The 23,991-nt window shown below is 37.2% G+C and overlaps 1 protein-coding gene across 1 annotated transcript in view; it reads left to right on the top strand.

Annotated features, from left to right (window-relative positions):
• Window positions 1–226: 226 nt before the first annotated feature.
• The window catches only part of DNAI3 (dynein axonemal intermediate chain 3), a 30,301-nt gene continuing 6,536 nt past the window's right edge, over window positions 227–23,991 (top strand). The window contains exons 1-16 of the mRNA XM_068406751.1: window positions 227–261; window positions 6,082–6,213; window positions 7,572–7,610; window positions 11,888–12,069; window positions 12,610–12,714; window positions 13,583–13,741; window positions 15,239–15,438; window positions 15,760–15,876; window positions 16,560–16,750; window positions 17,640–17,764; window positions 17,868–17,957; window positions 18,383–18,472; window positions 19,210–19,338; window positions 21,294–21,367; window positions 22,781–22,931; window positions 23,675–23,762. Of these exons, the coding sequence (XP_068262852.1) occupies window positions 6,096–6,213; window positions 7,572–7,610; window positions 11,888–12,069; window positions 12,610–12,714; window positions 13,583–13,741; window positions 15,239–15,438; window positions 15,760–15,876; window positions 16,560–16,750; window positions 17,640–17,764; window positions 17,868–17,957; window positions 18,383–18,472; window positions 19,210–19,338; window positions 21,294–21,367; window positions 22,781–22,931; window positions 23,675–23,762 (1,858 nt within the window). The 5' untranslated portion in view covers window positions 227–261; window positions 6,082–6,095. The remainder of the gene's footprint in view (window positions 262–6,081; window positions 6,214–7,571; window positions 7,611–11,887; window positions 12,070–12,609; window positions 12,715–13,582; window positions 13,742–15,238; window positions 15,439–15,759; window positions 15,877–16,559; window positions 16,751–17,639; window positions 17,765–17,867; window positions 17,958–18,382; window positions 18,473–19,209; window positions 19,339–21,293; window positions 21,368–22,780; window positions 22,932–23,674; window positions 23,763–23,991) is intronic.

Below are 23,991 nucleotides of genomic sequence, written 5' to 3'. Positions count from 1 at the left end.
CCCCGTCATGCTCCGCTCCCACTTACCCCGGGCGGCGGCACGCCTCCCGCGCACAGCATGCTGGGACTTGTAGTTTTTAAGTGAACTGCAGCGCTCCTGCGAGGAAGCGCCAATAGCAGCCTCTCCTCGCGGGGGCGGGTTTGAAAAGCAGAGCGCTGATTGCCTGCCGGAAGCGTCAATCCTGGCCCGCCCTGTTGCCCTGGCAACCGCACGGCGCATGGGACGCGGCGGGGCCGGCGCCGTGGCCGCGGTGCCGCGCAGGTAGGGGCAGCCGGGCGGCAAGCGGCGGGGCGCGGCCGGGGGCGAAGGGCGCCCGGCAACGCGGGGAAGTGGCCCCACTGCGCTAGTGGAACCGGGTGAAAAATGGCGGGCTTGAGAGCACGGGCAGCAGCCGACAGGGAATACCCGTTGTGCCGGGCCGAGGCTGCGGCGCGGAGCCCGCGGCCTGCTCCCTGCGACCGAGACCGCCTCAGCCGCCTCCCACCGCGTAACCTGCCGGCGGGCTCAGCGCCTGCCTCGGCCCCGGGCCTGTGGGAGGGGAAGGGCCCGGCGGGCCCTCGGGCGCGGCTGTGCCGAAGGCTGGAGGGTGCTCGTGAGGAGAGCCGGGCGGCTGCAAACCCCCCTCACCGTGGGGCGGAGCTGCTTCACCCCGCACCAGGACCCCGGTGCTTCTGCACAGCCCTCCGCACACCCCAGTCTCACTCCATGGTTTTGTTCCAGCAGCCTAGCTCTCACGTTTCGAAGATGAGATGATTATTTTTTGTTACCTTGGATTAAAAAAAAAAAAAGGACAGTCTTATTGAGTGTAAATCTTTACAATACAACGTTTCTGGTTCAAAAGTCATAACAAGCCAACATATGCTACTGTTTGCTTCCTCACAGGGTCATGTTATGACAACTTTAATATTATACATATTAACTATTGAAGTACGACCAAATTTTTAATAAATTTTAATAACATAGACCAGCTGTACTGGCTCATGCCAGAAGTTCTCTCTGGGCCAGTAATGGCCTGGACAAGATGATAATAAAGCCATACTTCCACTCTTTGCACCCTTTTTTCTTGGATTTATGGCTTCATTTCTACAGCGAGAGGTATTATCATTATCTTTAGTAGCCCTCAATTTTTTGTCTGTCAATTGCCCTGATACTTTTTGAAATTGTGCACTTTTGGCAGCTATCCTGTCCCCAGGCAGTATGCTCCATAATTCAGCTACCTATTGTGCAATGAAATACTTCTGTACTCCTTTTGTTTGTTTTCAGTCTGTCCCTTGGTAAGCTCATGTGATGCCAGCTAGAGCTTGTATTACGAAAGACAGTGAATAATCATCCCCTGGTCACTTTCTCCATGCCTCTCATGGTTTTATTGACTTCTATAATATCCTCTTCAGTCCAGGCTAAAAAGAATCCTAGTTTATTCCTAGTACAAAACATGTTCCATATCTTCAATCATCCATGTTATACCTTTTCGAATTCTATTCTATTTCTCTCTGAATGCAAGAAAGGAGAGAAACAGAACACAGTCTTTTCCAATGTTTTAATGACATTTTCCATTTTGTTCTCTATGCCTTTCTTATTAATTCTTAACCTAATTGTACATGTATTGTACTTACCATCCCAGAGCTTGTAACTACCTCTACTGGTTTCTATCAAATAACAAAATCTACACCTGGTTCAAGTAGGCCTAAATTAATGAAAAGAAGTTGTACGTGTGAAATCAGGCACATTCAAATACAACTATTCATATGCTGAAATTATTTGACAGTTGCCAAAACTTCAGCTTTACTCCCTACAACTTATACAATGAAGTCATGTCCAAAGATGCACAAGAATTATCAATAGTACAAACTTTAGGTGTTTGTATTATTTGCTCTTTGTGTAGAGCAAACTAGAATGAATTTAATTAAAGGGAACATTGTATATGAATTTCTGGAGAGACTAGGTCATTCTCAAGATGGTATTTTTAACAAGTTCCTAAATGTTTACACACAGAAATGTGATTTTTAGCTTGATAGTGACACAACAAAGCAAGTAGCACATGTTGTTGATAATTTCCTTGTAGCGCTTTTGTTAAATGGAAGTGCACTCAATTCTTCTGTCATTCCAAATTGTAGTAAATTACAGTGCTAAATTAGTAATGCACACAGGTTTGACCTTAAAGCATTCAGTTAGGCAACTAATGAATCATTCCGTGCCCTCAGTTCAGACAGCACTTTTTGTAGTACTGATAGCTAATTAACTTTCCCCTTTTGCAGTACCTAGCAACTTCACGGATTTGTTTTATAACTGTAAATGTTTCAGTACATTAAATGACTAGGAGAACACTCTGATCTTGTTTTTTTCTTTTGAGCCTAACATTCAAAATATAACAGCCACCTATAAATAAACCAGGATACAATGTATCAAAGTTGTCAAAGACTTACTTGGGCTTTACCAATTAAATAATTAACACTGCATTCCACCGAAAAATTACTCAAAAATTAGACTGAACCTATTTAATGACGTTTTAATACAATACACTGCCTACTTTTTAAAAATAAAATATATGGCAATGTTTATGACAATTGATTTTCAAGAGCTATGCTTTTTTGTAGGTTTTGCACTCTTAAATTTTAAAAATTATATTAATTTAAATGTTGTTTCCAACCTCTCTTCTCAATCATAGAATCATGAGTTTATATGAGCATTAATGGAACGACATAATACATTTGTATATTTCTGGACAAATACGCATATTAGAGTCCTTTCTGAATAAGCAATATAGAAATGTCCCTAAGAGGAACTAACCACAGATTAAAGAAGTTATCTTTTTTTGTCATATTTTCAGACAGTCCTCTAATATAGACACCATTTTTCTCATGGTTTTCTTGATAGGATTTGGTATTTTGTGTAAAAACTTAGGGAGTGGAAAAAAAACCCCAACCCCCTGAAGTAAGAGGTAACTTCTGAAAATACTAGCTTTTATCTTACACATTAAGAACCATTAGGATTTTTGTTCCTTCATTTCTTTTTTTTGGAAGAGGAGGGCTACAGAAGTTTGCCCTTCAGTACCTGTTTTAAAGTTCTCAGCGCATGTTGGGTTTCCTGCAGGGAGCACCTGGGGGTTAGCAGCATAATCCTGTGTAAAAAAAAGGCTTTGCATACGTACTTTGTAAATGGCTATGGGCTTGATTATGCTTCCAGATAAGTTTTTAGAAATTCTGCCTTTCCTTTCTTCGGAGGCCTTACATGTTTCCTAACCACTGACAATCGTATGCCCACAGGATGACAAATGGGCAGAGGCGATATGGTATTAGGGATATGGTAAAAGGAGATAATTACTTCGTACTTTTCTATCTGCTTTCCAGTTGGTGAGGTTCTGTGCATCACAGATGGAACCATGAACCGTGCTATGGATTGCTGTATTCATTTGCAACCCTTAAACAGGGATACTTTTTGTATTAACATATACAAAACATACACTCAGTCACCTACACTGCCTTCACCAGCACTGCCCTTATCTGTAACGTGCTGTGTGTACCTGTACACCTGATTCTTTCAGTAAAGGAGGAGGAACTGCGGTACTGGGAGACAATTTTCAAAAGTTTTAACTGTTTTTATAGGTATAATATACTTGAAATCAGTTGAAGGAAAAGGGATGTTTTTACTTGCAAGTTATTGTACTAAACATAGGCATGTGACTTATCTCAGCCCTCTCTGTTTCCTCTATTCATGTGACTTAGGGTTTAGGTTACTCAGAAGAAAGAACTCAAAATTTCCAAATTGGCTTTGTTTCAGTGTATAATTAGGAAATGGTGAAGTAAGACAATGTGACTGTAGTATCTGTGAGATGGTTCATATTGTCCTTCAGCTAATTTCAAAACCAGCTGGCTTCTCCTCCTGTCCTGGAAGGCTCTCTCTTTTATCCAGAGGCATCAAGGTTGGTTTCAAGTTAGAGTAGTCACAGAATCTATTTAGAAAATGGGTCACAATTTTTTTAACATAAAATATACAAGGAGATGAATAAGAAATAGCTTTGTGCTTTTTTTTTTTTTTAAAATAAGGGAAAATTAGCCTCTTTTAACCATCTGAACTTACATGCACTCTAAGTTAGGTAGCCCTAAGTGTTTCAGAACTATATACTAGCCATATTGTTCAGTGTAGAGGCTGCTTTGAAAGATTGTAACTGAGAAAATATATTGACTGTTAGATGTAAATACATTGTCAATGTTTATAGTCCTGTATTTGACAAAAAGACTGAGCACGAGGGCAGAAAAAACTCCTAACTTTCTCCTTAGATTCATTATACACAACCTGTGCTTTCTTTTAATCTTCCAAACACATCATATCTCTTGCAAGGTAAAAGTTTCAAAATTCTGAAACATTAATCTGTTTTGCATTGGTATTATCATTGCTTTTTGGAAAAAGCAGAAGATTAAATTTCTACAGTTCTTCAGGTGATTAATGAAGGGGGCTGCATTTGCCATAATGATCAAACAACAGAGAAATGCACTAATATCCTATGGATGCAGCTTGTCACCTGTGATCTGCAAGATCCAGTATGACAGAGAAAAGAGCCTAAGGATTTCTAGAGTATATTTTTCTATTTTGATTGGAGTGAAAAGAATGCATAACTCTAATAAAGAGTGTCAGACTCTCCTCCCATTAAAGTCAACAGCAAAATTTACCTTGGATTCACAGGAAGTTAACATAGATCCCAAACCCAGGTTATACCACCCGGCTAAAATCCGTGACCTGTATCTTGCCATCAGTGGCCATCTCCAAACTAAAATTCAGGTTGGAAGCTAAAATTATATTGCTTGCTTCTGGAGTATTGGAGTGTTACAGAACAGAAAAACACTGTTTCTCAGTCTGGGAATGAAAGATCACCCAAAAGCCAGGATGACCACTGAAATGCAAATGCACAGGCCACAGCGTGTTTGTTTTAACACTTGCGCTATTTTAGGCCTTTCATTGGGAAAGTCTCAAGATAGAACGCTTATTTTATAAACTCACCTTTTCACCTTAAGCATCTTGACAGTAAATGGGCTGTTCACATGTGCAGGCAGACAGGCTGTAGCTCCTGTAAGAGTTCATCAGAAATAGTTAGGTCATGACACAGTTCTTGAAGGTGCCATCTCTCTCTCTGTGTCCTATAAGTGCATCTGCTTTGCTCTTGTTTGTGTTAAAATTATAAAAGCATCCAAATACTATAGGTGCTTTGTAGACATTTAAAAAATGGTTTATCTCCCAGTCAGTTTACAGTCTTAAAAAGAAGTGTGAACATGGAAGAGGGAGGACACAAACAAACTGTGAGTCCCATTGCCCTTATCCCAGTTGAGTACCTCCAGCCGTTCAATAATAACAACAAACAATTTTCAATACTTCTCCTAACAGACCTGGGACCATCCCGATGTAGCTGTTCTATCGGCTGCTGTGTTTGTACCTTCCACACGATGGTGCTGGCAGTGTTCTGTGGCAGGTGCTGTCCGGTTTGTGCACTGGGCAGGCTGTATTGCCTTTCCTTCCTTGCAATGTTCTCATCCTTATTCTAGCTGTTGGGAAGAAGGAGAGTAAATGAAAGAAGGGTAGCCTTCTATACGGTATCATCCCCAGCTGTGTGGTTACTACATGTAATTATGCAAACAACTTCTTTCCAAGTTTGTCCTCTACAGAGCTACACTGAAAAAATGAATTGGAAATAGAAAAGCACAGAAATGCTTTGTGCAGCTGAGTAATGATTTACACTTAAGGACATTGGGACAAATATTTATAACTGGAGAATTTTCACTTCTGCTTTTCCCACTGTAGCTCAGGTCCTTAGCTTTCTGTAAGGGAAACCCCTACCCTAATTTAACCTTTCACTGTTTTGGATAATCAATTTCCATACATAATCACCCTGGACAGAAGAAGTATTTCCATCTATTACATATCACATCAAAATACAGTTTATGATTTAAAATTATGGAACATATCTTCAGCTGTGTATGAAAATATTACTATAATGATAAACTACGTAAAGTCATGGACCAAATTTTCACTGATACATGGTGCATTCCATTGTCTGCTTAAAGTTTATTGATGATATGTATCTTTCTCTAGAGAAATCTGAAAAAATGTCAGAAAATCGCATATCCAGCAAGATGTCCTCGAGAAGTCCAAAAACCTCGGCAAAGAAACAGAAAGGTGAAAACAAAGCTAAGAAATCCTCAAAAGGAAAACGAACACAGCTTGGTACGTAAGGTACAGCAGCAATGAAACAGGCAGTAATCTGGTCTCACATGACAGCTACCTTAATTACTTTAGGCCCATGCATTTACATGAACATGAGATAAATTAGAATATGCTATTTTAAATAAATAACTGATAGATCTACAATTACTGATTATGGTCTTGTAACCAATACACGGAACATAACAAAGCTACATTGCAATATTTATGCTTTGTCTTGGTAGGTTGGATTTAATCGTTTGTGGTGTCATAATAACAGTATTGAATGGGAAATTGGGAGGCTTATATATAGTAAGTGGGGAGATTGACAAAAGCTAACAGCCCAGGGAGAAAGCATCCAGCAGAGAGGGGTGCCCCCAGAAGCAGGAGTTCAGGTGCTCAGGATCACACTGTAAAGGTAAAATAATAGAGCTCGAAAATATACCAAAGTTTCACAATTTAATTTTGCAGTGCATTTTTTCTGAGATGTGCTGAGATACTATCTCACTTGTGTCATTTATGAAGTGTATAGTTAATGAAGTGTAAGGCTAACAAGCCTTTGCTATGTACAAATATTTTTTCCAGTGATTTATGCACATTCTCAGAAAAGGTGGGAATGTACTCTTGCTTCAGTTTTACTTGTTTCGTTTCATATTTTTTCTGCCATGACAGACATGTTCCTGAAGTTGCTTTTGCCTTTTAATCACCTTTCGCCTCCCAGCTGATTAATAGCTGTTTTGCTGCAGAGCATATTCTGCACATCAGTGCTGATCTCTTCCTGTCCTACCTCGCTGTGAGGTTTGCAGACCCTCTCAGAAGCTGAAGCAAGCCTGGCTCCTGCAGCACCCTGCCATCCAGGGCAAGCCTGCCCACTTCCCCACTGTCAGAGCGGACTAAGGTCTGATTCTACCTGCACACCTGCCAGTTCTGCTGCTGTCTGATGTTAGCCAGCCTTGCCCATTTATCTCCTCTTTGCATGACACCATTTACATGGTAATTGCCACAGGCAGGTGCTACCAGGTACCAGTCAGTTCAGTTTTCAACCATGGAAACTGCAGTGTGCACCACAAGGTGACAGATTTCTTATGGCTTCTTTCTTAGGTAGACAACCTGCTCAAAATAAAAATGAGTTTTAAATCTCCATAGTTTCAGAATATGCTAACATCTCCTTAAGATACAGACCTATTTTAAAAGGCTTCACTCATTTCTTGTGTTAAATTTGAACACAAGAGTAGAAATTATTTTTTATTCCCTCTTCACAGTTCAGTTTTAAATGTATATAGAGATTTTAAATATTGCCCTAACAAGGAAAGGACTGTATATTTATAGTTAACTTTGTTAGGAAGAAAAATTACCGATAACATAACATCATTATTTTTCAGGTAAAAAAGATGAAGTTGATCTTTCTATGGCTCATATAGGTAAGTGCTATGATGACTGGGCTTTAAAGTAATAGTTTTCGAATACTTTAAACATTTTGAAGCTTCAGTGTTACTAATGCCAGGGAATGAAAAGGAAAGATTTTTTTATGAATGGGAAAAATTAGAAACTATGAAGAAATGCAGCTATTACAGTAGTAATTACAGTACCACTCTCTGAGTAGCAGGCAGTGCAGCAAGGAATGCTGAAACAGGTATGGGTTTGTAGAAGATGTTTTTATCTTGGGTTGAGAGGAGTTGGGGTTGGGAGAAATAAAAAGCATTACAACAGAATTATAGGGTTCAAAACATTTGCATTTAGTAATAGTTAAGCAATTAAAAAAATATTTTATCCTTTTAAAAATCTTTGATCTTTGTCAAATCACTGAATCTGGTGAGAAGATTATTTTAGCAGATCACTTGTTTCTTTAATCATAGATATCAATAGACACTGACTGATGTCTTTTGCTTGGTAGAAAAAAAAAAATCTGCCATTTAAGTGTCACAAGATATCAAGCATTTCTCTTGGCTTACGAGCAAGAAAAATGCAGTTTTATGAAGTTTTAAGTGTGGCCATAGTTATGAGCTAAAACATGTAATTATTTGAATTGAAATACATTCTTTTATCTCAAACACCAAATAATTTTTAAATGTTTTTTCACATCTCTAGTTAGATTTTTCTTCTAACTTGATTTGTGTGGGTTATATATTTGGATGTAACTTAAACTGATATCAATGTAAAATTTATCTACAGTTTACAGAAACAGCCCAAAAGGTTATCTTCTTAACTAGCTTTTAACAGTACAGCTTTTATTGCAAAAAGCTAAAACATAACGTGGCAAATACACAAACCAGGTAATTTTTAAAGAAATCATAAATCACTTGTCTTCCTACATAATCCTGTAAGCACACGGGTGGAAGTGAAAATTGCACTCTGATTAGCTTCACCGAAATGGGTAAGCTGCAATTAATGAAAATGGACAATAAGTGATCCCTCAGATGATGAAAGTGTTCCTTTTAAAATCATATTTACGGTGATCCTGGAGATACTTAGTTTTGACAGTAAGAGAGAATCATACCTCCACCTAGTGGCAAATAAGGTTAGGAGCCCTAACATCTAAGCTATTGCTAGAAGCCTGTTGCTAAGAGCAGGAAAAAATGCTACAATATGCAGACACTGTCTGTGCAGGATTTAAACTGTATGCATGGCATCTCCTTAGCATAAGACTGGCAAGTGCTCTTTACTTCTCTTAGAGCTTTTTGGTCCTTTGTGAAGTTCTCATAACACTAGGAGCTGTAGACTGTTACAAATTATATGGGTACAATTTACTATTAGAACACAATGTGAAGCCTCTTATTAGATGCTACATACTTTTTACTGGAAAGCAGCATTCAGTAAAAATGTTCATAATAGTAAGAATTCCAATATCAGCTCTTTATGTTATAATATTGAATCTGTAATACAGATCCAATAGATAGAATCTGTTATAATACAGAATTCTATAATATAGATTTTATTCCTTTAGACTAAAATGTGTACATATTTTAATTCTGAACATTACTTTGTTTTTAACTTGGTCTTATAGCAATAGAGCAGTAAAGAAAATAGACTATCTGTCCTACTCTGCTCCCTCTCATAGAGATGTCTATTGTATTTTTGCTTAACTGTAATGCATGCATGTATTGTTTCATTTGACACTGAAACCTACATCTCTTTGAAAAGATTTTTTTAGCAGTAGTATTTATGGACAAGGCTGTATGCATGATTCAACATTTTAAAAAATAACATCATACAAGCTTCTTGAATAAACAACAGTTACTCCTGTTTAGGATTTTTGATATATCAAAAAAACCCAAAACCTAATTGCTCGGTTTTCCTTAAATTTATTTGAGTCATGGGAATAATCTTCTGAAAAAATTTCCCATAAGAATCAGCGAATTATGTTTATAAATTTTCTTCAGGTTCTAGCCCTCCTAATTTCATTAGCCTCATAACCAATCTGAGGACTGCAATATGTACAAACTTTTTGTTCCTTTGCTCTCCTGTCCATTTTGTCCTGTGAGCCAGCCGTGCATGGCAGAGGATGGAAATTCTGTTCTGTTTTGGTGCACAGCAAAAGGTTTCTATCTTCTTTCTATCCTATGAAATTTAATTTGCAAAAGGAGGTCTAATTTTTTTTTTCTCCAATATATCAAAATGTAAAGTATATCTGCACCGTTGCAGTTTGTACTAGGGTTTGAGTCTGCTTCCCAATGACATCCTAATGAAGCCTCGTGCCCTTGGCTAGGGTAACCTGGGAGTCCTGCAGATCAACTTTTGCGGTTCCTTAAAAGGATTAAATTTTTCAAATCACCCTGGAATAAACACTTTTTCTGAGTGTGGTCTCATAGCCAAATGGATAGGCAAAAGAAGAATCTAGGTCTTGACCTCATTAGCTACAGAGAGTAGATGTCAAAAAGGCAAGCACAGGGACTCTGGAAGATAAACGAGTCCTGGCTTGGTCTGGTGTTACCAACAATGAATTTGGACCAGATGACTTTCAGAGGTCTTTCCCAATCAACATCCCTATGATTTTGTATTTTTTTGAAGCATCCACACAGAAATCCCAGAAATCTCTGAGGTATCAAAAAGGAAAGTCATGCAATATTGACTACAACTTGTGAAGAAAGTGAACTAATGGACTGTGCATGCTACAAATGGATTGTGTATGCTGCAAAATACCTAGGGAACACCAAGTAAATCATATTTGGTTTAGTGCAGGGTATGCCAGAAGCATCACACGTGTCATTAATTTTAGTGATGACTATAGCAGAGCGGGTGCAGTGGAGGAGCAGCACTGAAAGATTTTAAGGGATAAATGTCAGATTCATCAAACATTATGTATTATGTGATAGGCTTATGCAGAGATTTAGCTTCCCAGATGATAGAGATTAGGAAGGATTTATTGTTTTCTCAGTCATTGTTGGGTTAGGTTAGAGATAGCTTCTCAAAACACGCTGAGTCAGCTGGTCAATATCATATTTTTAGATATATCAACTTCAATTTAAGGCACACACAAGGAGAAAAATACCACAAGTTCTGTGAATTAAGATAAATTATTAAATAACTCAAACTAAGAAAACAGAAAGAAACAAAGAAGATAGAAAGTATCGGCTATTATCGCAAAAGCCAATCCATTTCAGCACGTAAAAATCCCATGCATGCATGTCCCTAAATATTTTCCACTTTCCAGTTTATCAAAAAGATGAACATTCAAAGTGAACGCCTACAAGCCTTCTCTGACAGATGTACAGTGGCTTTCATGAAGAATGCTCTTACTAGGGCAGCTGAGAGAGACAGCATGAGTCTGCTAGCATGGCAGCACTGCAAAGGAGGAAGAGAGTCTCTTAGGCAGCAGGATTCAACTAGCTGGGCCCATAGCGATCTTAATCACTTCTCTCTGCTCTGTAAGCCAGAAGGCAGAGCATGTAATTTGGGAGGGACTAGTGTTACGTACATACAGCTGACAATCACTTAACAAGCAGCACTGTATATTATCTGAGTGTTTGCAAAGCACAGTCGCCGGGTCACCTAACTGCACCCAGCCTCACTAAAAACAATGAAGTTAACAGTGCCAGAGCTAGGATAAGAAATAGCTGTCTTGTTCTGAATTAGCATGAATGAACCTAACAGAGGTCACGTGCGTAGAAGAAAACAGCTATATATTGTCCAGCAAAGCTGAAAATAAAGTCTTGTATCTGGCTTGAATCTTAGTTACCTTGCTTTAGTCCCACCTGTTAGTTGAGAACTGCACTCTGAACTGGATGAGAGGAAGATGAAAGTCCAAAATCAGAAGCATCCTTATTTGGGATGGTATTGAAGCCTTGTTTAGATTAAACATTGGCTTAACGCGGCATTGCTCTCCAGGGTGGGACTAGAGTATATTTACTCAAGGGCTCTCTTAAATCAGAGCCATGCAGTTGTGTCCTTAATGTATGAAAAACAGTCCATTAATGACTCTTCAGTAAAGCTCTTAATCACCTGTTGATCAAGAGGGGAAAAAAAGCTCATACCAGGAATAACATATTCATTAAGTAGAAAATGTTAGGTAGAGTCTTTTCCAAGATTAACAAAATGTAATATAATTTGTACTCATTGCCTTCCAAAACATCAAAAACTAAGCTGAGAGATTCGAAGGCATTCTGTTAGGAAACCATACAAACCCAGTTATTAAGGTATATGTTTATGTTTAAACAACACTCTGAATTTGATTATCACAACATTTTGCTTTCTTTCATAGGCCACCCAGAAATCTTTCCTTTAGTCTTCACTACAAAGACCCAAGAAATTTTTAATTGCCGAGTTGATGAAGATGTCACAGAAGAAAATTGTTTCAAACTTATTAAAAAAGAGGACATCATTCAGGACCTGAAAACAAGAGCTGCAATTTCCGATTTCCACCCTGTCAAAAAAGTTGTCCTAGTATGTAGCTTATTTTGTTCTCACTGTAAGACTTCATGGTCTCAAAGTATATATTCTTTTCATGATAAGGTTTGCCCTTGTTTGACTGTGTAAATACACCAATGCTGTAACATCCAAAGGCACAGTGGTCACAGACCACTGTCAACTAAGAGTTTCTCATGGCTCACCATGCCCTTTTTTTTTTCCTAACTTTAGATTGAAAATATGCTAAAAGTAATGCACATATTACTAGTTTTGACTCTGTGAGTCGGCAGAACTTCACATATTTTGGCCTCCCCTAATTCATGGCCTACTTATTGAGAATCATTAAAACAGTTTCTTTTCTGTTTAATTCTCTGTATGAAAAGATTTGTTTTATCCCAGACTTATTTTTATTACAAAATAAAATCCATGTGTTCTTTTCAATTAGCACACAAAATTCTCTGTTAAGACCACAAGATTAGCCCAAGATACTAGTGGCAGATTGGCCAGTCACAGGCTTATATCTGTTTTGGATGTTATTTACTTTCAGTTTTCCACTAATTGTTGTAATCAAAATAGGAATATCCAGGGGAAGAACTTTTGGTAGTTTTTGATGCAAAGTTCCAGTATGGACAGAACTTTTACCTTGTTGCTTCTGAGAAAGCCAAGGAAGACCTTCTGAAGGTAAGAAAATCCAAGTATACCACAGCATTCTTCTATCTGTGAATATTTCAGAATCTTGTCTCAAACATACACTTCAGGAATGGTATTGTATTTGTAAGCATCTGATGTGCTTGGCATGCCAGAATATTTCTCTAAAGCTAATCTGATAATGGAAGAATATGTGTATCACTGTAAAAATCTATTTTATACTGAGAAAGACTGAATTAAATGTTTGTATTTTACTTCAGAGGGCCAGTATAACCCCCATTGCTGCATTTTTATCATAAGCGTTAATTTCCTCTGCCAAGACCCAGATTCCAACGTAAGACATAAAAATAAAAGACTATGATATATTGGGCATCTTCAAAGAAATATTATACTTATTTTTCACAATATGTATGTATATATTCCTCAAATCATACTTTAAAATGTTCTTGAGTTCTACATAACTCGATATATAGAAGATTTCCCCTTGTGAGTTGCATCACAGAGAAGGTTTATGGGCAGGTTATATAATTTTTCAACATGAGTTTGTCACCCAGCATCAGGAGAAGTAACAATTAATAGAAAAGCAAACTGTTCCAGGCAGGAGGGCCTACTGTAGAAAATCACTATAAATTCTTTTTGTATAACAGTGATTTGCTTTCAAGACAGCAGTCTCTCTTTAGTACTTAAATATTAAATACATAACATTTATTGGAAAATTCTAGTGCACAAATGAATGACCTAACCCAATCATACGCAGGGACACTGTATAGCCAGACTTACTGCATTGAGACAAAAGTAAAGAATGTGTGAATAAAGACTGAAAACTGGTTTTCTAGTTCATACTTACAGTTCAGTAACAAATTTTTGAAAAAGCACTATTTCACACTGTTTGATGTCATAGCTTCCAGAAACTGCAGAAGAAAAAGAAGAAAAAGAAGAAGAAAATAGAGAGGGAACTCTGGAAGTCCATCCTTATCAGCCTCCTGTCCACAAACCCTGGGTTTCTCTTGGCAGCGAAAAGGAAGTTGAAGAAGCAGCTGTTAAAGACACTGTTGCAAAGGTCAGAATCAACAGATGTTACTCAATTAAATAAGTATCACAAAACCAAATTTATTTTAAGTTCCTTAAAAAAAAAACCTCAGAAAACTGAAAGTTGCAATTCTAGTTTTTCTTGGGGTCTTTCAAGAGAACAAAAAAGCAAGAGAACTAGCTCAACTTTTAACAAACCTGAAAGTGCTGCAGAAACATTTTTTTTTTATAATTCTGTTTGCTTTAAATCCTGAAAATAAGGCATGTGAGACTGTATTGGACATATCTACTTCTTAAGCTGTAAGTTCAAAAGTCCTGATCATCTGGTCATTAGCATCTCTGCCATTTTTTGCTTAATTTACTCTCTGGCCAGAGTACAAATTGAGTCATTGTAATTATATTCTAAGGACCTAGTTCTGTTTCCATGGAGCCCCATGAACTCTGTTTCATTATATGGGTGGCATTTAAAGTAGCGTGCAAGACTTGTAAGGGCTCTCTACCTGGAATAAATGTTACCAGCTACAGGTTATTACAAGCTGACTTTACAGAAGGACCTATTTGATTAACTACACCCACAGATTATACTGAGAAAATTATACATCCAAAAAGTAGATCCCCTCACAGCTGTCACCTAACTTGTGACGTGTGGGGCATCTCCAAGCATGCAACTGTCCATCAATGATTTTTAGTCATTGCCTAAATCTCTGTTCAGGGAAGACAGTTAAGTTTTGATAGTTCTCAGCAACTGGACATCTTGCTTATACTTAAAAAGATGTCTGATTGTTCTAAAGCTAATTCACAGTCACTAAATTTAACCCACATTCACAGTGTAAGTATTCTGTATTCTGCCTTGCTGGCAAGGTCTACTCTGAAGTATTCTCAGCCTACATTCCTTTCCAGTTCTGTGGGAGATGATGGGAAAAAGTACCTGGCTAGGAATCCAAGACAAAGCAATACCTCTCTATTGCCTGAAATCAAGTGCCTACTCCTCTTTGTGGGTAGAAGCCAAGCCAGATCACTTCTTCCTTCCTAGTTCTCACTATAAGGAAACTCCTCACTCAAATTTTTGTGGATCCTCTTTAGGGTACTTTTCTCTCCCTAGGCACTGCAAGGGAAGCTGAAATACCTCACACAAAGTTGAGAGTTGCACTAAGAGCGAAGGATGAAAAGTTAGGTCTTAGAAGTCCAATGCAGTATTACATAAGAAATTTTGCAAATCAATCCTTTAATTAAAGGTGCAGTTTTGATATTGTATGAATTAGAAAATGTAATTCTCTTATCCTACTAGCAGTACTCCAAAACATTACCTAAAGACAATTTCTTGTTTTGGAAATACAAACCTGTCTTCTATAACTTATGTAGCTTATTTATATAAGCACTTCAGAATTTCAAAATGCAGAAATAAGTAAACTCATCACAGAAATCATCAACAGAACTAGTTCTACAATTATATGAATGCTGCCATTTTACAGAACAAACTTTCCAAAAACTTTCTCCTCTCCTAACTACAGAAATATCTCTTTTCCAGATTAAGTATATGATTTCTCGAGTACGCAGGAAGTTTGGTGCACCAATTACATTTACTGATAAGAATGCTTCACATGTAAAAGACAGTTACTTTGAATGCACGTCCTATCAAGACAAAAATTTCAGTATTAAAATGCTTGAAAAAGATGTGGGTGTACAAATGGTTCCAAAATTAAGAGAAGCTAGCACTCAGACAAAATGGTAAGTGTGAGAAAATATTTATCAGCTTATTTATTAAGCTACGCACTGTTTCTGATCTCAACTAAACTTATGTAAATTAACTCAACTCTTCTGGAGTTACTCAGTTACAAACTGATCAAAAGAACAGAACTGGATGCTCTGTTTGCATTTTTCTTTCACTCTTTTTCCAAAGAGTTTCTAGAAAAACTGAATATGCTTAGCTTTTAATTTTACACATTACATGGGTTTCTGTCTTTGAAATTCCATTTGAAATCACCATTCTGTGATTCTGTGAAATTGTTTCTGTACTTACTCATGTTCAAATTTATTCCAACTGGTTAGGACCTATCCAAAAAATACAGCCACACAGTATTTTCCTAGACAGTTATCAAATGAAGAGAAAGAAGAGAGTCTGTCATCCAAGAAGCTGAAAGACTTTCTTACATCAGTACGTTTAAGGTAAAATTACTGTACCAATACACATGAAAGGCTACCTGAAAAAATATAGAATACAAGCAAGAAATCTTGTCTGAGTGGACCACTGGTCTGGTCAAATACTGATTTTTTTGTTTGTTTTTATATACTTTTTTGTTTAGTTTTTTTCTCTTGCTTGTTATTTCAATATTAACAAATATTAACTTAATATTTGTTTCTGAAAAGCAATGTGAAGTCTATGCCATATAAATATAATTGCTGGTTTAAATATATATTAGAACTGTTAAGTTGATAGTGATAAATCTTTTCAAACAAGCCACAAAGCTGATCTTTCAAACACTGCTCACTCAAGCTGAGGCTTATGCAGAAGAGCAAAGGTGCTGTCCTACAGCCCTTAGTCATAAGACAAGTCCCACTTACTGCCACTTTCTGCACAAGAATTGGACAATTACACTCTACTCGATCCACACAGAAGTAGAGTTAAATGCTTGGTACAATTAGTTATTTATATTTAAATGGAAGAGGGTTTCCTTACAGGGGTGTATCACTGAGCAATTAATACTTTTTTTTTTTTTTTTTACTACTGTGGTCATAATTTTATGTAAAACAAAAGCTGTCTCTTTACAGAAATATTTGTGATTCTGAGTAGTGACCGAGTAGTCACATCTGGATTTTTGAAAGTATTAACTGTTCTTCTCACAAAACAGAATGGAAATGGCATTGCAGCAAAATGAAATTATGGATGCTTTTTTTGATGACTGGAAGGCCCTAGCAGAAGATGAAAGCAGTTCTGGTGGCAAGCCAGATGTTTATCTTAAAGCATACCAATCATTTACAGATCTGCATTATCTCAAGGACAGAACTATTAGCTGCGTTTGCTGGCATCCAACCATTTATGGTAAAGTGCTTAAAATACTCATTTGAGACTTGAATGACATGTTATATGACAGCTATAAAACATGCATCTTTCATAAAATTATCAGCTTTTAAATTCTAAAAAAATCAAAACTGATTTAGAAGGTCTGAATTACTGGTTTGAGATTGAGTGAAAAATGAGGCAAATTCTTTGTGGAGTTCAGACAGGCCATGTAAAGTCCCTCACACTAACATATAGGCAGAGATCATAGGAAAGGGAAATTTCTCCATTATGAGGCTCATTTAAGTGGGGCTGCAACTGTGCCAGGTCCTTCCGGTGGCTCTGCATACCACTGTTGTTCTCCCCATGGCTGGCTCTTGTAGCATGTCTAATACTTGTGAGGAATGTTAGGGCCACAATGGGACGTGGCTCTGCTAAGTGCCAGGGAGCATCACAAGGCGTACTAAATGTCTCCTCCTGCTCCCTGCTGCGGATTATTGCTCTACTCAGCCAGGCTTAAACGCACAATTAACTTTTATATAAATGTCCTAGCTGCACAGCATACTAATAGCCAACACTGCAGCCTGTGTAGGAAATTAATTCAGCTACAAAAGATTTGATTTCGTGATGGGTGGCCAGGACTATACGCCTGTCACATCATTTCAGGTGCGGTATTACACCATTAAGGAGCAGTAGCAAAAAAGTTGAATTTTATCCTGATCTTTAAGTTCTATGACTCATTTTTAAATAACTTTAGTAAAAAAATAATTTCCTCAAAGTTGATCTGTAAAAAGAAAAATATAAATACATGGTTGGTTGGGGCTTTTTTGCACTGTATTCAGAAGGTATAAATTTAAGTCACAGAATAATTAACATCATGTTGGAACTTGAATTGTCTCTTCTGAGAAAATTCGTTTTCTCTCTCAATCAGGGATTATAGCAGTGTCAGCAAGAAAGCGGCTTTTGTATGAAGAGCAAGTTAACCTTTCTGATAAATCATTGCTGCAGCAGTCAGTAATACTTTTTTGGAGTTTTTTGGACCCTATCCACCCTCAGGTATTTAATCAGGACTTTTAAGTATGCCAAGTGTTTAAATAACAAGAGAACAAACAACCAGTGTGACTGTATTTCTCAACTATTTTGTTTTTCTTCTTTCTAGTTAAAGTTGGAGTGTCCTGAAGACATTTACTGCTTGCAGTTCAGTCCACGTGATCCAAATATCGTTGCTGGTGGCTGCGTCAACGGACAGGTGTTAACTCTCTAAGAATAAAATTGGATATTTCTGTATTTTCTTACACTATAAAAATAAGGTTGAAGATATGTACTCATCATCCATAATAACACATAATGTCACAAGACAGATACCAGTGTCTCAGAAATTCTCCGATCCTGTACTGAAGTTATGCCTGGTTATTCTACACTTGAGCCATTACTGTATGATGCTTCTTTGCAGTACGGATAAATAGGTCAAGCTGTAAAGACTTTTTTTGATCAGACAAATGTAGTCTTTCAACTGATCGCATCAGACTGAAGAGGAAATACTTTAAAGACTTCATAAATTCTAGTGCAGGGAGTGAATTTCTTTTTCCCCAAACCCCCATAAATTGTATTTGAAAAAATACACATTAATATAAAGGATAAAATAATTCATAATATACTCATTTTTTATTGTAGGTGGTACTGTGGGATATTTCTCAACATGAAGAAAGGCTGCAAAATGCAAAAACTGTTGCTGATGGAATCAAGATGACAGCTCTTAATATGGTAAATGTTTCTGTTCTAAATATATTGCAGTACAACTATATGTCTGGGACGAAGACAGACAAAGTTAGAATACAAGTTAGTGGAGAAAAATGGGTGAAGGTATCCTGACTCAAAACAGAGTAGATATTCTAGTCTCTCATTGTAAAGATTAAGAAACCTAACGAGTTCATGAAATAAACCCATTATCACAATATAATGTCTACCTGATTAGTCCAGCTTAATAGCTTTACTGCATTTTGTGCAGACATGGGCTTCAAGTAAGACTGTTCTTTAGTGGGCACCAACATATACTCAACTCTTGCCTCATGAAGCCTATCAATCAAATACGTACAGCATTTGTTGCTGAATATAATACTGAAAATTATTCTGGAAGTTTATGGACAGAAAAAGGTAGTTTGGGAGATGAGAAGCAGATTTCAGTGGAAGGAGACTATAAAGGGCATAAGCAGAAGAGAGACCTAAGTGCAGAGGAGGAACTAATAACATAAGTGGATCTGTGTGTGCCTGTGGAGGCATGTTGGAATTCTTTTCAGAGCTTCATATCCAAAGGCCTGTTTTGATGCTTTTCATTTTTTTTTTTCCCAAAGGGAAGGTATTAGACCCCTAGAAAGTTCTATAAACTGATCTGAAATATGTGAGGAAGCATTAACAGTATGTAAAGTAACCTTTTTTCTTTGACAGGTCTGCTATTGTATTTTGGAAATACACTAACATATCTCTTTTTAAAACATTTTTAGCCATCACTTACACAAGGCCAGCAGAGCAGCACAGAGCCAACTCTAGTGAGATACCACGCAGTATCTTCCATACAGAATAGTCATAAAAAAACAGTAACAGATATACATTGGCTGCCAGATTATTTTGAGGTGAGTTTAAAAATTCATTTTTCTTGTTTTCCTAATCTACTACCTCAGAAATCAGTGTAAATTCAAGTTAAAATGTTAAAGATCCAATTATTTGTAATAGCCTTTATTATTTCTCACTGCATTTTTTAAATATTAAGTAATCGGGTGCTACTTGTCCTGTTCATTGTGCTTTATGACTGTGCTGTGTTCTCAACCTGATATAAAACTGCTCATACTAGAAAAAATTTCTGTAGCTTTACTGAAAATTATAATTCAAAATTATAATGAGCCTTCTATATCTAAAATATGTTTAATTTCTACTATAAGCAATCCAGCCTGCCACCAAGAATTCAGAGAAATAATTTCAATTACCTAACTATCTAGGCACCCAAGAATGGTGTTACTGTGGTTACCTTAATCCTTCTGTGTGCTCAAAACTTATATTTTCTGTGGTGGTTTTAAAGCTCCATAATATGTAGGGTCTATGTAGTTTAAGGGTCCAACACTATTAAAGGAGTATTGGATGCTCGTTTACTATCAAAGTACTGCAAACTGTTTCCCAAATTAATTTGAAATGCAAATGTAGTCAAATGCAAAATAACGACAGTGGAAAAGCAGGTCAAGAGGAAGAAAACCGAGATCTTTAAAAGGTTTATGCAAATTAATATATCAATAATTTTTGAAAACAAATTTTTAAGACTTCATAGACACCGCAGTCCTTAGCAACATTACCAGAAAAGTGAGGAAAAGGGTGCACATATATTACAAAAAGAAAGCTGATACAACTGTTCATTATTAAATTATGCTACAGTAGTACCCATGGATACTAATTGGTACCAGATGTAAAACATGAAGAAAGGGACTGGATAGCAGAATGCTCTTGTGGTTTTTGTTGTTTGGGTGGGAGATTTTTTGCCGAGGTTTAGGCTCAGCAAGCTGTTTTCATGTTCATCTGGGATAACAGATACAGGAAACCTGTGCTGACAAATAATATTTATCAATATTTAGCAACATGTACTGGGACATACTTTTTGTTATATAAACATGGAATGTGTGCCAGCCTTTGCACACCATTGCAGTTTTTTATGGCACAGTTCCTAAAAGCAGCAGTTTATTATTACATATCAATGAAAAAGTATTCAAAGTTATATCCAGAACCTAATCCAGTTTTTCATGGTTGTGAGACTACCATTTTGACTCCAGGTAAGCAGCTCATGAATGAAAATAAGAGTAGGATTTGGCCTAAAAAAAGCGTAGCTGAAACTTCGCTGCATGGTTGATAAGTACAGTTTTAGCCAAAAATATTTGTTTTGCATATACTGGAAATTATATTTGATCAGGGCATAGCCTATAATAACGTGTTCCCCCCGTCCCCTTTCCTTTATTTTTTGGAATAAATTAAAATAAATTTGGTATAAAATAATGACTACTTGGTAAACGATAAGTACTATAAAACCTGCAGAACCCCACATACACAAACTAAACTATTAATAATTAACATTTGAAGGTACCACTACCATCCCGCAGTGCGGTCTAGCAGAGTAATAATTTAAGAGAGATTACCCATGGTGTAAACTTGGCAAAGATCTATCACTCCCACTACACTTAACTGTTTGAGATAAATTTCTCCATGATTTGCCCTTTGGTTAAGCTGGATAAAGAAGTTACAAACATGGCAACCGCAGGAGGGCCTGTTTTGCAGTGCTACCAGCGAGTATTCATCCTGCTGACTTAATTTAGAATTTTAGGTGTCTAGCAGGCAAAGCTGATATGAGTTCACCTGAAGTACATTTGTAAAACGTCTTGGCTTTATAGTTGCAGGTTAATAAATCCTGATTCTCAAACCTTACCCAAGCAGAAACAGTAACTTAATTTCTAGAAGCCCATTTTATGTGTTTAAGTACTTACTTAGAAAAGTATAATTGTTGTCTCTCATAATCTTCTCCCCCTGTAATTATTATTACTGTTATTTTTAGGACAACCGAGTGGGTGCTACTTTTGAAAACAGAGCTGAAATTTGCGCGCAGCTTGTAACCTGCTCCCCTGATTGGTATATACAATACATACGCTGCAAGACGTCTTCCAGTTTCCTTTGGAAAGCTTTATGGAGCACACACCATGATTTAACTAGCACAGTTCTGAATTTCTATCAGCCTATCCTGAATAGCTGAATTTCTGTATGCAGAAGACAAGCACATCAAGTTCTTGGCCAGTTAAGCCCTTTACAGTAATGGCATTAAGGGTTCATTAACTGAAAAACCTCACATGTATATGTTTATATCCTGTGCATACCTTAAGAAGCATGTTGGTCACACATGCATTGGCCTTAAGAGACATACCACCACACTTACATTGATTATGTGACTCTTGCACAAAAAGCTATTAATGATTTTGAGGCCAAAGAAATACTGTAAACTATATTTAAACTTGGAGACTTATCTGGCAAAATTATTCTGTGTGAATTTCCTCTTTGTGGACTAAATAGGCATGATGGTTTTGAGTAAATATGCTGTGTGAAAGTCTGGCAAGGTAGCAGAAAGCAAGAAGTGGAAATAAATGTTTAGCTTTCATGATGGTAAAAGGCTTAAGGCTTCAAGGCTGCATGGCTGGGCTCAATCATATATTTGCTAGTTACATCAAAAAGAGGGTCACAGGCAGCAAAATTTGGTAATGATACAGTTATTTTTCCTAATCAAAACCAGAGAAGACTTCAAAGAATTAAGTTAGAAGAATGATTGCAAATATAATTGTTAGTAAGTTTGCAGCGTAATGCAAGTAATGCACATAGAAGAAATAATTTAAAGTACTCACACACCAGGGCTCCAAATTAAAAGTATTCACCTAAAATAAGAGCGGGGAATCTCTGTAATGTCATCCATGAAGACCACAGGCCCTGAGCAACTCCTGTTAGAAAAGGAAAAGAGATATCAGCAATGAGGAAAATTGTCATTGTTGGTATCAGATCTGTGAATCACTGTCCAGAGTAGAGCAACAGGAACAAACAGAGGGCTGAAAACTCCAAGGAGATGACAGATTCAAGTGAGTGGGACCATTTGCCTTGAATGTCAACAAGTAAATTGGTACACACAAGAATTGGCAATGAGGTTTGATTTGGATTACCAGATTACCCGCTACAGAGTTCTGTCCAGTTCTCTGAGCCTCCAGGAATTCTACCCAGATAATGCCAGTAACATCACCCAGTAACTTTCCATAAGCAAACTCTATGAATGTTACCTGGCTGCTTTGGTATAGTGAGCAACTGATAAAGTGGTGAATAAAGGAATATATGCCATCATTTACAAAAGAAGCAATTAAGTATCTAGCATTTGTCTGCTTTTCAGAGTATCTATTGCTATGCAAAGTTTGAAGATGAAAGGCTAAAAAAACAACTTTAGAATGTGTGGAAAACTGCATCCGACTTTGAAACAAAACCAGGGAATAATATTATACAACCATTTTGCAGCTCAGTATTATTTTGGGATATTCCAGCCACCAAACTTCCTGAACAACCTTCATCTGAGAAAGTAAAAGAGGAAGAAATTTTTGATATGCCCTGTGATGTTCCAGATGATACTTTTAAGCATCTAGATATCTGCTGGAAACCTCTCATAAAGGTACTGTACACAAATACAGAACACAAGGATCAAGCAGATATGGCCAGAACTCCATAGGAATGTATTCTTTTGCTTCCAACTCCTTAATTTTTTCAGCAAATTGTGACTTCCTTGTGAATTTCCTTCTGATTATGAAATGAAAGACTTAACATTCCTCTGAAACTTCAATAAAATGCATTTTGAAAAGCTAACTCACAAGAAATAACATGACTGCCTCTTAAAAACTGCAACAGGTGCAAAAGTAGTTGTATTAATAGTGTAAGTTCCTGTCAGCCTTTTTAACTGCTGTGCTTTCCACCTCAGTGGGTCCCAAACTGTGAAACATGGTCATGGTCAACAGAACCATAATTACTGGCAACTCAACAGTCAGTCTGATGGAAATGGTCATAGCAGTTTGTGAAGAAAGTGAGGCTGAAAATAATCTGTTAGGTTAAAAAAAAAATTTGGACCTGCTGATCTGTGCTGCTCAGAATTGCTGTAGCTGGTACATTTGTTGAACAAGCATGAACACTGGAGATGTTTTTTCTAGAAACATGGCAAAATCCTTACAGGGAAAGGATAACACAAGAGAAACCAGTTTTGTGTTTTCTCTGTGCTTGCACGTGAGGCAGCAAATACTCTTCATGGAGTATTACAAACACACTGCAAACTGAAAAGACCTGTTCATTACAGAAGGAAGTCATTTAGTCTTGTACCTCAAAGATCTGACAAAATGAGTTAGCAAATGCATCTTTTCTGAACAGATAAACCTGTGCGAGAGTGATACCAACACCGAGTATGGTCCTGTCAGAATTATTTTAAGGCAACTGCATTATCATTACAAAACCTCAGGTAATATTTTTATTACATCTTATTGGGGAAAATGTTTTTAATAAGCTTATATTTCAGTATATACATAATGAAAGCTGAGCAACAAAATGTTGTATAGCTAAATGCATTTGGGGAAAAAGGTTTCTTAAATATCCTGGTATTCAAAGTGTGACATACATGTATTGAAAACAAAAAGAACAGTTCTGTATCCATAGTAATTCTGCCGAGTTTCACTTAATAGCCCATGCAA

Source organism: Nyctibius grandis, chromosome 8, assembly GCF_013368605.1.
Source record: "Nyctibius grandis isolate bNycGra1 chromosome 8, bNycGra1.pri, whole genome shotgun sequence".
In the NCBI taxonomy this organism is placed as follows: Eukaryota; Metazoa; Chordata; class Aves; order Nyctibiiformes; family Nyctibiidae; genus Nyctibius; species Nyctibius grandis.
The sequence above is the reverse complement of the archived record's forward strand: the minus strand, read 5'-3'. Positions and strand labels throughout refer to the sequence as shown.